At 41.3% G+C, this 16,805-nt stretch overlaps 1 protein-coding gene across 6 annotated transcripts; it reads left to right on the forward strand.

The window, feature by feature from the left end:
• The first annotated feature begins 1,216 nt into the window (after positions 1-1,216).
• On the forward strand, positions 1,217-16,583 carry LOC147628492 (RNA-binding protein 1-like). 6 transcript variants are annotated; one of them, XM_086813661.1, is made up of 8 exons: positions 1,218-1,354; positions 1,513-1,612; positions 3,215-3,315; positions 3,509-3,842; positions 3,991-4,052; positions 4,146-4,227; positions 11,304-11,480; positions 11,575-12,123. In XM_086813661.1, the coding sequence occupies exons 2-7, from the start codon at positions 1,537-1,539 to the stop codon at positions 11,456-11,458; spliced, it is 810 nt and encodes a 269-aa protein (XP_086669787.1). In that variant the 5' UTR covers positions 1,218-1,354; positions 1,513-1,536; the 3' UTR covers positions 11,459-11,480; positions 11,575-12,123. The 6 variants fall into 6 exon arrangements, with proteins under 6 accessions (XP_086669788.1, XP_086669790.1, XP_086669785.1 ...); XM_086813660.1 differs by having other exon boundaries at positions 11,746-12,123; XM_086813662.1 differs by lacking the exons at positions 11,304-11,480; positions 11,575-12,123 and adding an exon at positions 16,474-16,583 and having other exon boundaries at positions 1,217-1,354.
• Positions 16,584-16,805: the final 222 nt, after the last annotated feature.

Below are 16,805 nucleotides of genomic sequence, written 5' to 3' on the forward strand. Positions count from 1 at the left end.
CTACATTACTATGATATTTTTGTTTTCGCTATAAATCTATGAGACATGGATGTTATTTTGAGATATGTATATATGAGGTCACTTGAAATAATGTATTATGTTTACTTAAAACATGGCCTAAATCTTGGAGAAATCGAGTCTATTTTTTATCCGGTTCTTGAATACGGTTCTATGTTGAAGCGAACCGGTTTTTTTTTGGAACCCTACTCGCAGCAATGCGCGGGTCCAATACTAGTAGTTTTTGAAGTCGCAGTACAACTTTTGTCATAACTTCTCCAGCTCTAACGTTTTACTCCCTATTGTACCTCATTGATTTCGAGGATAAGGCCATGTATACAAGACATTTTCAATAAATGAAAAAAGACATAATCCCATTATCACAATTTGAGTTTGAGTCTCTTGAGCTCTTTTGTGGTAATATCTTGCAAGTTCGTTTCTTCTCTCTTGTTGGTGAATGCATGCTCGTGGATTGTTGGTGAATGCATGCTCGTGGATTGTGGTGTATGCTTTAAGTTGTTCTTGCTAGCTTCTCTCCCTCTCCCTCTCTCTCTCCTTCTCCATCTACCACTCTTTACATGCACATAGGCATAGAGGTTGAGGTTGAGCTTTTCACAGGTCCTTCCCTCTTTGCTCACCATACCCATTTGCATTACCTCCATTAGGGTGATAGGACGTCCCCTAATGGCTTCTCCACAAGAGAGGATTGTCTATTCTTGGACGTCGACGGTGCAAACCGGTAGAGACCCTTACATTCTTTCCTTCTTCCCCTCCTACAAGACTCGAATTTGTAGTATCTTCGTAGAAGATAGACTTGAACCATTATAAGTACTTTGATAAAGAAAGCAATACTTAAGAAAATCATGTAAAAAAAAACAATGACATCTTAACAAACGAAGAAAACCAAATTTTAGATAGGTGAAGAAGTTAGATATAAGTTGAATGCATTTCTTGAAATGAAACATAAATCTGCCATGGAGAATTGTTGGTTGCTTGGATCTTTCCATGAGCTTTTGCATTACATGTGAACCACAATGATTGAATCACTCTCAAACTGAGGGCCTGAGTTTGAACAAAGCCCGATGTAATGCTTTTTGATTAATACAATATATTGGTCCCAAACAAAAAAATCACACTTAAGATATGAAATCAAATCTACAAATTTTATATGTCCCCCGCCCAAGTGTGCAAACGTCCATTAGAGCGCGTCCCGAAAGCTTTTCAAGGGATATTTATTGGTTAGCTTTATTTAGAGTCGGTTTGAAGAAAACCCTGCAAACGAAGACGCTTCTCAAAGCTAAGCACTGTTAGGGTTTCTTGCTCCACTCTGCCCTGTGTCACTCTGTCCATCTCGCAGGTTTTTTTTTTTAATACGAACTGTGCATCTCCACTCAATTTGCATTTGCTAGTGTTTCCACTCATTAGGGTGCTTTCCTACCCTGCACCTGCTAGATTTTCCGTTCATCGTAGTATATCTCTTCGCATTCGTCTGTCCTAAAGCCCTGTTCTGCACAGGTTTTCGGCATCTGCAGCTTCGCCATGGCCGAATATTGGCGCTTTGCAGACAGGATGGCTCCCGGACAAGTGCCTGTGAAGCGCCTGCGAACTGAGTTCGGTAGGTTTTCTGCTACACGAGATCGGGTTCCTAGCTAATTATTTATGCTTTTTCGAATGTCAAGGGTGTTCTCCATGTCCTCAGGCTAGGGTTTCCGTTGATGTGAGGGTTTCTGACACGGATCTGGGGTAGTGTTAGGACGTTACTACTGTCTGTTGAAAATGTAAAGATGGGGTGTTAGGATTTAATAATAAAGCTTTGTTCTTGTCATTACAAATTCCTCTTCAATTTTTCATCTCGTTGCAACTCCAGACTCATTGGGCTATAAAAGCTGTATTTTTTATCTCAATCTCTCTTGTAACTTGGTTTTGTCGCCCTTAGTGATGATAACTTTTTCTCGGAGCCCTGTTGATGGTAATAGAATCCATTTTCTGTGCTCGCTTTCGTTCTGGTTTTTTAAAGGCCACAAGATACTGTGGATTCACCAAGCACCGTTTTGCCTACTAATTGCATGCTATACCCTTCGTAAATCAAGTGCCCCAGTGCATGCTTGTGGACCAAAGTATAGCAACAGTGCAGAAAAATTATTGGCACCCATCACAACGTTCGCTGGCTTGCGGTAGTTGGAGGATTGTTGTGCTAACCGTTTGTCTGGTGGGGGTGTGGGACGAGTTCAACTTGAGTGACATGGCACACCAGGTCATTTTTTCACCGGATGGCATGAGAGCGTCTGGTTGCTTTCAACCAACAAGTCATACAGCCTCAGCTTGCATGATGGCCATTCAGACGACGTCTAGCAATATTTTTCATTCATTTAGTGCTGGTAATATCACGGTTTCTCTTGACCTGCATATCTTATAGCAGGAGGGTAATGTTTCATTTGTAATGTGTCATAGATGCTTTGTCTGTAACGTGTTATAGATGCTATGCTTGTCAAGCGTCATAAATGTTGCACTTGTAATGTGTCATAAATGCTTGGGACATATTAGAATTCCCCTTGCGTGAAGAAAGTCTCCTGCAGTTTTTTCATCGGTGGTGACATCTTTAACAATTTCTCCTTACATGAATACATATGCGATGTGTGTCATGAAACACACTACAGAATCGTTTGATATGTTTTAAACCTCGAAATGTTTTGTGATGGTTGTGTGTCAGCGGAGAAAACCACCTCCACCACTCATTTCTCTTGAGTGAAAAAGCATATTTACACTTCAATGACCTGTTCGATCAAAATGCCTGTGAGCATCAAAACGGGCATTGAACCTGCTCTTGACCTCGATGATAGGGGATGGTGCCTGGCCAGCCATTCCCTTCAGATATTGCCAGTAAAAGTTGCTGCTAAAGGCTAGAATCTCTAGAAATGCTGCATATTTGAGCTCAGCTTCTTATGTGCTGAAAGCTGTGCAAATGCAAGGTTTGCACATGTAACAGTCTGTGTGATTGGGGGATAATCAGACAAATACGAGGACCAAAGAATATGGAAAATTAAAATTCTCATAAATCTGAAAATGGTGGGTTTTATGAACAAAACATTCAGTAAAATTTCTGTGTGGTTTCTTAATGCATGATTCAAGCACGTGCATGAATGTAGTCTATTAGAGGGTCTAATTTTGATCTGGTGTCTTAAGAGCTCACTGTCCACTTATGAGTCTCTCTGTGCAGATGAGTTAGCACCACCTGGAGCAGCTTATTATCCTCGAGAAGAGCCTCGCTATGACGATCGAGATGGTCGTATTTCATGGAGAGAACCAGAATCTCTTGGGGTAGCCACTAAATCTATTTAATTTGGTCTTTTCCTATCACCCTTGCCAGTGTGTTGGAACTCAGCAGCCTTCATCTGTTAACTGCTGAGTTGTTTCAGTAGATGGTTTTTACCTTTACTTAAGAATTCTTTGGCCATGGACACCATGTTTTGTCAAAGCCTTATAAGATGCTTTTTCTTCCATTTTTTTGCAGATGAGTTATGGGTCTGGTTTGACTGGAGCAGATATTCCTGGTGTAATTGGTGGCCATCATCTTGGCCTGGGTGGACAGGGGGCTCCAAACATTGGTATATCCAGTCATGATGACCACAGTTTACTTGGACAGGGGGGTGGGCGCATGCTCAGCATGGATTCTGGCATGGTGAAGCCATCTGCTATGGGCATCAATGGTGGGCGGCCTGACTATCTTTCAAGGCAAGATAGCCAAGTTCCTCGATCAGGAGGTCCTGGTCTCCTTCCACCAGATGCATCACCCACTTTGTTCGTGGAAGGTCTTCCTTCTGATTGTTCTCGCAGGGAAGCTGCACGTATCCACCTGTGGGGATTTGTTGTGGAGACTATGTTTGCCCTGTCAATTTTTGGTTCTTTTTCCTTGCGTAGCAGTTATACTGTTATGTGGGGTTCTCAGTCGCTTGCATAAAAATTATGCATGCTTTCTCTTGACTCTTTTATTAGATGTGTTCCGCCCATTCCTCGGATTCAAGGAAGTTCGTCTTGTGCGCAAAGATGTAAAGCGGGTTAGTTTCAACTTCTGGCTGGAGTATACCTTTGAATGTCTAACAAAGATTCCGGGTTAATTATGTGATTCATTTCTGCTTGCTCTATTGTAGCCTGGAGGAGACCCTCTTGTCCTCTGCTTTGTGGACTTCTCAGATGCCAGATATGCAGCCACTGCTCTGGATGCTTTGCAAGGTATGCACCAACATGCTCAGAGAAACATTGCTCTTGCTTGTGCTGTCATTATGGTCACAGTCACAACTTGAAATGTTCTGGTGTCTTGTGTTCTCATTTCTTCTGCAATTATAGCAATTTGACATGATGAATTATGTTGAGTTAATCAGCTATTGCAGAATCTGGGCATTAAAACCTTCAATTATGTATGCCACATAGAATGCAGTAGAGGAGTTTGCATCAGGCTTCCAAGGCCACTGGCATATGGAACCCTGACAAGCAGCAGCTGTAACTTCATTAAACTACTCGGTCTGCTCTCTGGACCAGCCTATCCACTGGCACACTTCCAGTGTGGTTGGCTCTCCACCTGCCTGCCAGTAGTGCTGCCTGTTGTCCTGCTTGCCACCAGTTTGCCGCCACCTGATTCTTGTCAGCTGCCATCCTCTTGCATGTCACAACTCTATTGCGGCCCTTATGCTTGCTGCATATCTGCTTCCGCTAGCATTGCCTACCCCACCTCTCTTGCTTGCTTGTGACATCATGCGTATGGTTGTGCGCTGCTCCTGCTCCTTTTAGAGCTACTTTACAAATCCCTCTTTGACACCATTTCCACACCTCCTCTCTTACTGGCACCACCTCTCCTGCCACACTTGTAAAATGTAAGTGTGTATTTTGGTGCTGCGTCCCCAATGCGACTAGTGATATCTTTCAAGCTCAAAAAATCGCCAGCTCACTTGTTGTGGTGGTGCATTTTCTCCTATCATTTTTATTATGCGCGCTATGTTCTACTTGCGGGATGTCAAATCTCCACGGATCTCCTTGTAGAGTGCTCTTGAAACACGACTCGAAACTTGCAAAACAAAGCCATATAATGTAAAGGGGGTGCAGGCTTGACTCACCACCCAACCATGACAACTGTGGGCAAAACCCGCAAGTCTAGGCTGTCCCGATTGAGCCACGAGTTGAGCTAACTAACAAGACGCACCGACCAATCTCTACCCCGTGACGTCCCATACCACCACGGAGCTACCCTCATGGGCCTCGAGATTGCTACCGGCCTCGGCTGCATAAAGCAGGTACACGTTTGCACTAGATCCAGGTTTCTGAACGTAGAGCTCTCGCAAAGACTCGCAAGACTCTATGACCAATTGACTAACATTGGCCACCTTTTTATAGGCTCTTGGCCCGTCACCGGGCGTCTACACTTGGGCGCTCACCCCTCCAACTTGGGTGCCCGTCCTTCAGTCCATCCCTAGCCTAGCTCGCCAATCAACCTGTTTAGCTTCAAGCTTCCCCAAGCCTCGAAGCTAGTCTTGTGTGCGTGTTGCACACGGTAGATACACTTTGTGCACAAGACATAGGATATGTTGAGTTCACTTTTTAGGAAGCATGTAATATGCTTTGTGTGTGCGCGCATGTGTGGGAGCAACATTGTCGACTCTTTGTAACATGGGTGCTTGCGGAAGGGTGTTTATGGTTGATGCCTTGCGATTAGCACCTAATCAAAGAGCTAATCAGAGACTTGAACCCATGCTACAAATTGCTTCTTCTTCATGGTCATCACATAGAGAAGATGTCGGATGTCCCAATCTATCTTGTATTACTTATCATGAAATTTGTACAATGATGAACTAGAGATAGCATTGCTCCTGAGCCCTCAATGATGTAATGATGCTTGAATGGTCAATGAATGAATATGAGTAAGTGTCACATCCAAAATTTCCATAAAAAGAATTGGTCAATGCCTAAAAAGACTCCTAACCTAGCTAAAATAGAGGGTTAAATATGCCCATATTGACCAAGGACTTGGTTGACAACAGTTGGGTGGTGGTTGTGAAATTCCATGAGCCTATAAATGGGTAAGCTATTTGGTACAGTTTCATTTTCAGATTATGCACACCTAGAAAAGAAAATAAGATAGCTAATGCTTTGTTAAGAAGATCCTAGATTCATGATGTCTTCATAATCTATCATACAAACTTCACTGTTATGAGAGATATGTATGCTTTTGATGAAGATTTTCACCTCGTGGGACAAATTGCAGCGTGGTGAAATAGTGACTTCTAATGCCATTGAGGATGGATTTTTGTTAATGCAAGACATGCTAAGGTGTTTCTCAAGCTTCCAAGAGTGTTTCCGGATGCTAATCACTCTTCTACACACTCCCAATGATTGAAATTCAGCAAAACAGCTCTTTATTGCTGTAATTTCTAGTCTTTTTGTTGAAAACCCTAATTTCAGTCCTCCTTTCTTAAGTTGAACCATAGGGGAAGCTTTCCCAAGGTTGCCTTCATCCTCTTGAAGACTTTTGTCGCGAAGAAATGCGACAAATTGAAGATCTCATCACTCCAAGGACTTCCATCGCGAAGACTTCCGCTATCATCGACCCTACTTGCAATTGGTAAGCTTTTATGCTTAAATATGGAAGCAAGTAGCAGGAGGGAGAAACCGGATTACAAGATCACATACCTTGTGTAGTGTTCTCTTGTCCTACGTGCTCTCTTGCATATTATTGCTACGATGTGTTGGTGGAACAATAGAGAGCAGATGGTAGGGAACATGGGCACTTGAGAGGGTAGTGTGGATTGTGAGTCTACATCGACAACCACTTGTTTGCAATATTGTATTCATACGCATTGGTATGGAAATCTGGTCAGAAATGCCCATGACACTATGTACTTGACAGAACCATATCCTTTGATGCTATGCTAATTTGGTGTGCATGATGGCGCCGCTCAGCTCTAGAAGGCAACTAGTGACTTTGGGAGGGATCAACGATCCACCACTCTCGAGCATTAGTGTCGCCTACTGTCGAATCTTGGTGCTCTACTACCTAGGAGCTTGTATTTTTCTTTGGATTTCGAGTCTAACTTCATTGAACTTTAACCAAAGCCAATCTCCTTCCTCAAAAGTAAGCATTCTTCTATGCTTATCAGCATGGTTGTTACGAGGCGCGCCTCTAACGGTTCGAGGTGTACGAGGCATTCAAGGTGTACGATTGCCTGATCGAGGCGTCTTATCATTTTTTTTTTGCTGGTTTGAGTCTTTTAGATGGGGGCTTTAAGGGCCCAAGGTAGCCCCTCTCACACACACTCTCTCCCTTCCTCCCTCCCTTCCTCCCTTAAGCCTTTCTCAAGACCCAAAGTTCAAAGTTCAAAGTTCAAACACATTAGGATGATGATGTTTTTTATACCCACTTTTGGAGCTCTCTCTATACTATCGGTTCATTTCATTTTACTTTGTACCCTTGAATCCTGATGATGTATCCAAATGATGATGATGGACTATTTTGGTCTCATAGATCATTTTGGCCTTTTGCAGACTTTAATACAGCTTTCTTTCTTTCACACACACTCTCTCTCCCTCAAGGCTCATACACTCTCTCTCTCTCTCTCTCTCTCTCTCTCTCTCTCTCTCAAAACTTTCACTATACATACATACATACATGCATGTTATATATATATATATATATGTATATATATATACATATATACATATATACATATATATATACATATGTACATATATATACATATGTACATATATATACATATGTACATACATACATACATATGTACATATGTATACATATGTACATACATATATATATGAACATATGTATACATATGTTCATATATATACATATGTACATATGTATACATATGTACATATGTATGTATGTATGTATATATAAACAGATGCCTCTAACACGCCTCTAACGTCTCTAAAAAATACGAGTCTTTCGAGGCGCGTACCATATCCGCCTCGTACCAAACGCCTCTGATGCCTTTAACATCCTTGCTTATCAGCTGCTTTCTTTTGTTTGGCGTAAGACATTGGTATTGGTATGGTGACCTAAGCAAAAGCTGTATCCATATCTTGTAAGAACTCATCGGCGAAGAAAAATTCTTCTTTGGTTCTAAGATCATGTAACAAGAGTGGCTTGCCATAAATGATCTCAAATGGAGCTTTACCTGTAAAAGTGTGCATTGTGTTATTGTAAGCATATTCTACCAATGGTAGGTACTTCTTCCATTGTACTTTGGCTTCATAGCAATAGCACTCCAACATATCCAAGATAGTGAGATTTAATCTCACTCTGTCTATTTGTTTGTCTAGGGTTGATAAGAAGAAGAAAAAGCTGGCTTCATATACATGTTATCAAAGAGAGCTCTCTAGAAAAGGGTGGTAGTTCTCGGATCTTTGTCTCCCACAATGAATTGTGGCAATCCATGATGCTTAAAGATTTGCTAGATGAACAACTTAGTCATATGCTCTGCCTTGATAGTTTTCTTCACTCCAATAAAATGGGCCTGCTTGTTGCTGAACCTGTTAATGATGGTCCATATCCCATCATTTCCATTGGCTGATTTCGGCAAATCAAAATAAAATCCATAGCAATACTCTCCCGAGGTTGGTTGGGAATTGACAGTGGTGGGTTTAGAAGTCCACTTGGTTTCCATCAATCAAACTAGACCCTTTGACAAATCAAGCATTTCTTCAGCTAGAGAGCCTCGGAAGGTTTTCTTCTCGGCCAATATTTAAGCCCGTACTCCGAGTTTGGGGGCCCTTTGCCACAGTGGACGAGATGGATCCTCACGGAGATACGGGTCCGCGGCTTTATCCCACCTTTTGAGGAAAGATTTGCCGCAAGTCTACTACGAGCTTTTGGGATCACCTTAGGCCAATCCTTTAGTTGTTAGAGCGTTGAGCACAGGATCTACCAGATCCATTAAAGATTGGGTTGCATTCAGACAACTGCCCCCAGAGGCTTAGAAGAGAGGTTGGTTGGGATCTGGGGCAGAGACAGACTTAGCTTCGACATCGACTCTCTTAATCCTCTCGAATGGCCGACCCTCTACCCTTTGTAGTGGATGGGAGCGTTTACTAGGCATGATATTCCCTTGGTGGTCCATGGTGCGGATGAGAGCTGTGCCTTGCTCTAGCAGCTTGTTCGAGGTGTGGCTACCATCGAGAGTCTCAGTGACATTGTCTTTGGATTGCCTGAAGGTTGCAGTGGATTCTCCACGTTTTCACGATGGGCAGGACCTCTAGCTGTATTATTACATGTCTCATTTTGTTAGTGCCAGTGTCTGTGCCAACCCCATCTGTTGATCATCATTGGACTTTGGGTTTGTGCCAGAGATGGAAGATTTGTGGCAGCATTGCAGCATGACACATTTGGAGAGCTCGATGCAGCGAAGTCATTGAATGCACCCACACTTTGCCTACGGAGTCCATAGGAGCATTTGGCTCGACATCATTCATACCCTCCGCGGTCAGTGGGGGAAAAGGGTGGTTTTGATTGTATGCGGAAGTGTCGGGAAGCATTCTTGAGGCTTTGGCGATCAGGTCCTCACAAATAGAGGTGGTGAGCCCACTTGGCACTACAGACCACTTGCTTGGTTATTCCCTTCCTCACCCCTTGTATGAGATTGCCTTCTCCTCATAGATTGTCTAGCAAATCTATGTCTACTCTAGTTGAGACAGGTATGAGGCTTTGTATCTTTGATGTAGATGAGCCTTTTGATGCCACTATTTACAACCAGGCTTTTGGATTGTTGAAATACAAGCGTCATCAAAGTACAATATATGTGTGAACATCCTCTTACAATTGGTTCTTGTATTTTTGTGTGTGAACACACTTTTAAGGACTCAAGCATAATATCTAGATATTATATGATAGCTTGACCTAAGCAGAGATGTCACATCCTATGCTTCTAAAGCTATAAAAGCAATGTACGTGTTTGAAGTAATACACACAACATTCACATCATTGACTCGTGCAAGTCTCTCTCTCTAGAGTGTATTCTAACACACTCTTTCCATGGCGCGATCTAGCAGTGGTGAATAGTGCAAAGCTCTCTCCCTCTCTAGAGTGTATTCTAACACACACTCTTTCTATGGTGCGATCTAGTAGTGGTGAATAGTGCAAAGCGCTCTCGTGCCATCTTGGAGTGCGTTCATTGAGATATTTATTGATAGATAAAGAAAATGTGTCTGTCCTTCTCCACCTAATGAGGTTATTCCATGGGTACCACATCACACTCACAATGACCGTCCTTAGCTAGTGTCATATATTTGGTAACCCTTTGACTCCATATTATACCGTCAGTAACCCATTGACTCCATACTATACCCTAGGAAGATATACTTTCTTTTGGAATCCCATTTTATCCTTGATGGGTTTATGTTTTGAAATATGATATTGAAGGCTTCTTTTCAGAATACACGTGTTGAGGAGTCGTCCCCTTCACTACCTTGGTGTAATTCCTATTGAGTATATGCACTGTTCTGTCAACTACCTTAGTCTAAAAGGTATTTTATATACTTCTAGGCATCTCCACAACTGTGCAGTTTTTTTCTTCTTTTGCAACTTTATTTTGCTGAATTTCTTATAATGTGGTGGGGCTTCTTTTTTCATGCATCAAATCTCCACGCTTGTTTCCATGCGTTAATGTTTGGGGCTTTTGTCACGATCAAGGACTGAATCGCACACCACAATCAACAATCCATGATGATGATGTCTTGATTAAGAACACCCTTCAATTCAATTTTGTGAATTTATTTAATGTGGAATGACGTAAATGAAGCGCTGTTCCCTCTTGCCATTCCCCATTTCCCTTTATCCTCTTGGATCGATCCATCCCCTATTGTGCACTGCTCCTGTTTCTCTGCGTGCATTTTAGTAATGTCTTAGCTCTAAACTTTGGAGTATTTCTACCTGTCCATTTTCAGCAGCTCTTAAGGTTGGCTGCTGTTTTTCCATGAACTTCATGCTTCTTGTTTGGATAAAAATAAAAAGGTTGCGAGTCTTATCTTGGGCCTAGATTGGCATCGAAGCTGAACTTCATTCCTTATATGTTTACACAGTACGGTAGGTTATAGTCAACCATGGATGTAGCTTTGAAAGCTTTGTATGCTCTTTGAACATGTGGCACTCCTATTCTCATGGCAGTAAGTGTTCTTTTTGGCTAATCCAGTGGTGAACAATTTGATGTGTTAAACAACTGAAGAGTAAGTAAGCTGCCTTTCAAACACGTCTCCTCTGTAGGGCGTTCTCAGATGAACATGCAGCTAATCGATCGGTTTTCCAGGGTATAAATTTGATGAGACGAACCGAGATTCTGATTCGCTACGATTGCAATTCGCACGAACTCCTGGCCCCCGTGGTGGTGGACGGGACGATTTCCGTGGGGGCCGTGACCGCGACGATTTTCCTCGTGGCGGTGGTCGTCCGTTTCGACGTTGATTGAGATCGTGCGTGAGTGCAGGTGAGGATCGACTAGGCTTACTTACAATTCTGAATCAGAAAGAACCCCCCTACACAGAGATTGCTAAAATTTTTGTGCCCTCGTCGCCTTACAGATAGGCTTTCTACACAATCCAGATATATATCTGATTTTGGCAAATTGGCTGACGAGGCTGATGTTAGCTTTCATTTGAAGCTTCCACAGATTTTGGTGAAAAAACCAATATTTAATTTGTCTATGTGGAAGACAACAGACAAGCGCTCATGTTTCCCCAATTTCTATGCAGCCCTCGAGATTTGATTCTACGAACAAACGAGACAGCTAGTTTGGAGGATGCGGAGTTCATAGCACCTACGCTTTTTCTTGCTCTGAAGCTGCAGATCAGACGTGGCATATGTTTCAAGATATAGTTTAGTTTCGTGTTACTGTAGTATTTTCTTGCTTTTTGAAGCCACTTAGTTTCAAGCTAGATTTGACTTCCGCGAGCAAGTCTGGAGATTTACGTGACCTGTTTGCCAGTTTCCAGCGTTTCGCTCGTTTGCGGGTTAACTTTTCTTTGTGTAGCTGATGCCGATGGAAAAACATGTCGTACTGGGATTTTAGTGAATTTACCATGATGTTGGCTGATTATTTTGATTTTGTACGAAAGAGACTCTTTTGTTGTCGAACTGGGAGTTCTGGTCATAAGGCTGTTCACCCAGACTGGCTTGACAACACCCATTTGAACATGCTTTCTGACAGAAAGTACACGTGTAGTGCTGAGATTGTGCTCAGGTTGAGGGCGGCCTGGATGAGGACTAACCTTGTCCATTCACCTGTGTGCTAAACCACCCCAGTGTGTTGGTGGGCCTGGATGAGGACTAACATTGTCCATCCACCTACATCCTTAATGCTTTGTAAGTAGCTTTGGCTGGAGCCTTGTATGCTTGTAATGGTTGACAGAACCTCCTTTTGTTCCAGAGAACAGTTTGAGATGAAGTGGCCGGTTTGCATACAAGTGTGCAGGCCATCATAGGGTAGCAAGAAATAACTCTCATCTAGCTGTGTCAATGCTCAACCGAAGGTAGAAGCTAAGAGCTAGGGCAGAGAAGCCAGAAGTAGACCACTTGAAAGTTTCGCAAGCCTTCAGCAACCTTCTATCGATGTCCCATTGTAAATATAGTAAGTTTAGGCCTGCCCTTATACTTGATAACTTTAAGCTCTTTTCTTATGACAAATATGTAAAATTATGACATTGTAATTTATTAATTTTAGGTACACCATAATTTTCAAGCTCGTTTCTTGCGAATATGGTGACCTCTAGGCTCCCTATCTTCCGAGAAGTGTCATGATCCCTGTGGTTAGAGCTAGTGAGTAGGTCGATCCCGCAGCAGTTGTAAACCATGGACGAGCAATGATTGTGCACTTTGTGTGATTAGTCACGCATGCAGCACTAGGTGGAATTGGCTTCTTGTGGAGCTGTTCAAGTGCTTCATTTGAACAAAGTTGGCTCGTTGTGGCAGTATTCAACCGCTTTATTTGAGTTGATGAAGTTTATTAGTAGCAGTTTGAATTTTACAATATATACCCTTATATGTCTGAAGATAGCAAAATCGCGTTCTTAAAGCGTACACTCTCGATTGTCACACATTGATGGCCACAATGTGTCTTGACTGTTACACGCACGGTATTCTCCACGTTAAGCTTTGTGAAGCCTCTCTCTTGTTAGGGCTGTTACCGGGGTGTGTCTTACATACAGTTTAGAACCAAGTTTCTATAGATGAGAAACTTGGTAGATATTTATGGCAATGTTGTGAGAGAGAGAGAGAGAGAGAGAGAGAGAGAGAGAGAGATGTACATGTCAATTGTTGTACAGAGGTTCTACAGATGAGAAACTTGGTAGATGTTTATAGCAATGTTGTGAATGAGAGAAAGAGAGAGAGAGAGAGAGAGACAGAGAGAGAGATGTACATGTCAATTGCTGTACAGAGCTTCTACAGATGAGAAACTTGGTAGATGTTTGTGGCAATGTTGTGGATGGGGGAGAGAGAGAGAGAGAGAGAGAGAGAGAGAGAGAGATGTCCATGTCAATTTCTGTGTCCTGAATTTTTTCCTTCTCCTTTCTTTGTTGGACTAAAATGCTGAAACTTTTCGAGGGGTGATGGTTTGAAAGGTTTGTGTGCGCCGTGTATGTTGGTATAAGCAGACCTTCATGTTGTGTTTGTTTTTTTATCTAGAGGTTTCATGTGTTTAGGCATTAGTCACATATACACCCCATGACATGCTTATGAATGTGGGTCATGCACTAAAAATTCTTATTTCAAAAGGTGAGGCTGCTAAAATTTTGAAGAACTTGAGCCTATGAGCATTCTGAACGAACTGAAACTTTTGATGATGGGCAAGCTGGCAGGGTGGAGTGTAAGTGATCCTTCTAGTCAAACTAATTTGGCTGGTCAATTGTGAATGTAGATTTTAGTTTAGCAAACCATAGAAAAGGTCCAAAAACCTGGAAGGGCAATAGGCAAATGGTTGGTGTGATTAGGAAATTTGTATTTACATCACCATTTTTGATGTAGCTACTAAATGAATAGTGCTTGCTGTTAATCAAGTGAGTATTTGTAAGAGCAAATGGAAGCTGATTGGATGCTGCATCTTGCATCCACTTGTGCCTTGATGCTTATTCTCCGTTACCCAATTCTTTGAAAGGTGGCATTGTGCCTTTCAGGATGCTTGAAACTTTTTTTTTCTTTTTGCAACTAGTAAGAGCATTAGTGCCTCTTCACACAAAAAAGAAGAGGGAGGTTGGGAGGATAGGGATGCTGCATCAAGTGGAGGAGAACTGCTGTGGTTATGCGAGATTGCTCTTTTTCTCTTAATTAAGTTATAGCAGGTTGATCTGTGTATAATCTGGACTTTTTCCTAACTTGCTTGTGGGGATATTGTATTCTTTCTATCTGTAGTGGTGCATATACCCTATCAACTACCTTTTTGTTGTAATAATTCTTTCTATTTGTTACGATCCTTGGTGGTAGGCCTCATTAAGGCTGAGTCTGTATCTCTGGAGCTATGACAGAAACTCAGTACATAAACCTTTGTATGAATGTATGCTGTGTGTTTGTGTGTGTGCGTGGGGGGGTGGGGGGTGGGAGCATATTTTGATACCAAGTTCTACACCCACTATTGGGCACTGATGACGTTAGTGGGGATGTCATAGATAGTATAATGGAGTTGATGGTTTATTGTCTTGTGGATGACTACCATGAGGTTACAAATGTTCTTGGATTCATGGAGATATATAAAAGGGGAGGAGAGGGGTTCTGATGCCAGCTTGGATCTACCTAAAGCCAAATATGGTTTGGCCACTCTTCGTTTCAACTTTGAAAATTTAATGGCATGCACATTGTATGTTGGCATTCTTATTGCAAATGGAGGAGTTGGATTAACCAAATCCTTCAAGTCCGTGTAGCTCCTGTTCTAGTAGTATTCTCTTCCAAGAACAGATAAAGAAAACACTATAAGGGTGTTCCTATACTTTTCTTCTTGGCAGCCATTTTACCTATTGTATAAGAAGCGTTTGTTAAGAGGGGACTTATAGGGGCAACGTGTAGATGCTTGTCTTTGTTGAATGTTAGTATTTTGTGTTCCACATTTTGTATGAAATTACTTTGGCTGTCTTGTATGAAATTACTTTCTTTCATATTAGAAAAGAGGCTTAGGGCTTGTTGACTCGCTTGTTATTGGGTTTTTGTAATGTGGAGTTGTATTTTGAGAGGCTCTTGAAAGAACTGGAGCACAAATGTGAAGCTCCTGTATATGCTGAATGAAGCTGTGTGTGGTCACAATTCCCATGAAGATAGAAGCATGCATTTTTGAGTTTATTTCACTAATCTGAAATATATTGGATTGCTTGATCAAGTGACACTTAGAGATAGATCTGCTACCTATTGTTTTCAAAGGTAAACTTCCTTGACCTAATGTGTTTTTGGTTGTCTTATATGAAATTTCTTTCTTTCATATTAGAAAAGATGCTTAGGACTTGTTGACTCACTTGTTACTGGGCTACTGTAATGTGGAGTTGTATTTTGAGAGGCGCTTGAAAGAACCGGAGCACAAATGTGAAGCTCTTGTATATGTTGAATGAAGTTGCTTGTTGCTTGAAAGTTCTCTTGTGGATGTATGTACGCATGTGGGACAATAGGTCATGGTTTGAACATAAGAAAGGTGCGAGATAACCTCGGAGCTTTAGTTCTTGCAATATTTATTTAGGTGTGTTATGATGCGAGTGAAAGGTGTGATCAGAGAGGACAAGGTGTTGGTGAATGATACTTTTTGTAACTATTATTTTATTTTTTTGCAATGCCAATTATTTTTGTCAATATCGCTGTACCTTCTCAGTGCAGCTTATTCTACTAGCTTATACAGTCTTGAGTTTCACTCAGTTTTCGTTAATTTGTCTACGAGTTTTGAGATTTTTGAGAGCTTGTACACAGGCCTCCCAACAGTAAAGAGCACTGTACCTACTTAATGCATTTTTCACCCATTTTTGGTTGTTTTGTGAGATTTCAATATTGAATGATTGTAAGAGGTTTTATTATATGAAGTTATGTCATACTTATAGGAGTGGCTTCTTAGGCAGGCTTGATGAAAAAGAATGAGTTACACAGGGTTTGGGTATTTATCAAGAATGACTAAAATAGCATTTTCATATTATTCCCTTTTAAAGGTAGAAGATAACCACTCCAACTATTCCACTTACCCTTTTTGGGTCAATTCAAGTCGTGAGACAACTAGTTTGTACACTGAAGGTGAATGTCATCATATTTAGAGACTTTTCTTTTTGATGAATATATGTTTAAATTAAGTCATCATATTCCCATCCTCACCTATTAATATGAACAGTAAATTTCAACACTTTTTCTAATAAAATAGTAGGTTGAGAGTAAGGTCTTTTATCAATTTTTTCTTCAAAAACTCAATACAAAACTTAACCCTACTAATTTTTAGTCTTTACACCTATATTGTCCCTTGAATATAGTTGTCAAGGAGAGTGGAAGAGCGGTTACTATGACAAAGATTGTTGATTGTGTGTGCCACACCACGAAAATTTCTAGCAAAGTTGGATTTGCATGAGTTGTAAAAGATTAAAAAAAAATTAGGTTATGCATCAAATTTCTATGCAAAATCTATATTGATTCAAATTTTTTTTAAAAATCTTGTGTATGGCTATTTGGGTTCTTTGTGTGGATATTGGGTTCTTTGCGTGGATATTGGAACATTTTTGACATGGATATTGGAGCATTTTTGTTGACAAATGTCATCCTTGTTATTGTTGGTATCATGAATGTCTTTTCTTGAGGTTTAGCATCT

This window comes from Cibotium barometz, chromosome 19, assembly GCF_041138505.1.
Source record: "Cibotium barometz isolate CiBa-2024 chromosome 19, ASM4113850v1, whole genome shotgun sequence".
NCBI classification, from domain to species: domain Eukaryota; kingdom Viridiplantae; phylum Streptophyta; class Polypodiopsida; order Cyatheales; family Cibotiaceae; genus Cibotium; species Cibotium barometz.

Coding starts and splice junctions, on each gene's coding strand:
- LOC147628492 (XM_086813659.1), top strand. CDS start 1,537: ATGGCCGAATATTGGCGCTTTGCAGACAGGATGGCTCCCGGACAAGTG. Junction 1,613..3,214: donor GCGCCTGCGAACTGAGTTCG/GTAGGTTTTCTG, acceptor CTCTCTGTGCAG/ATGAGTTAGCACCACCTGGA. Junction 3,316..3,508: donor GAGAACCAGAATCTCTTGGG/GTAGCCACTAAA, acceptor ATTTTTTTGCAG/ATGAGTTATGGGTCTGGTTT.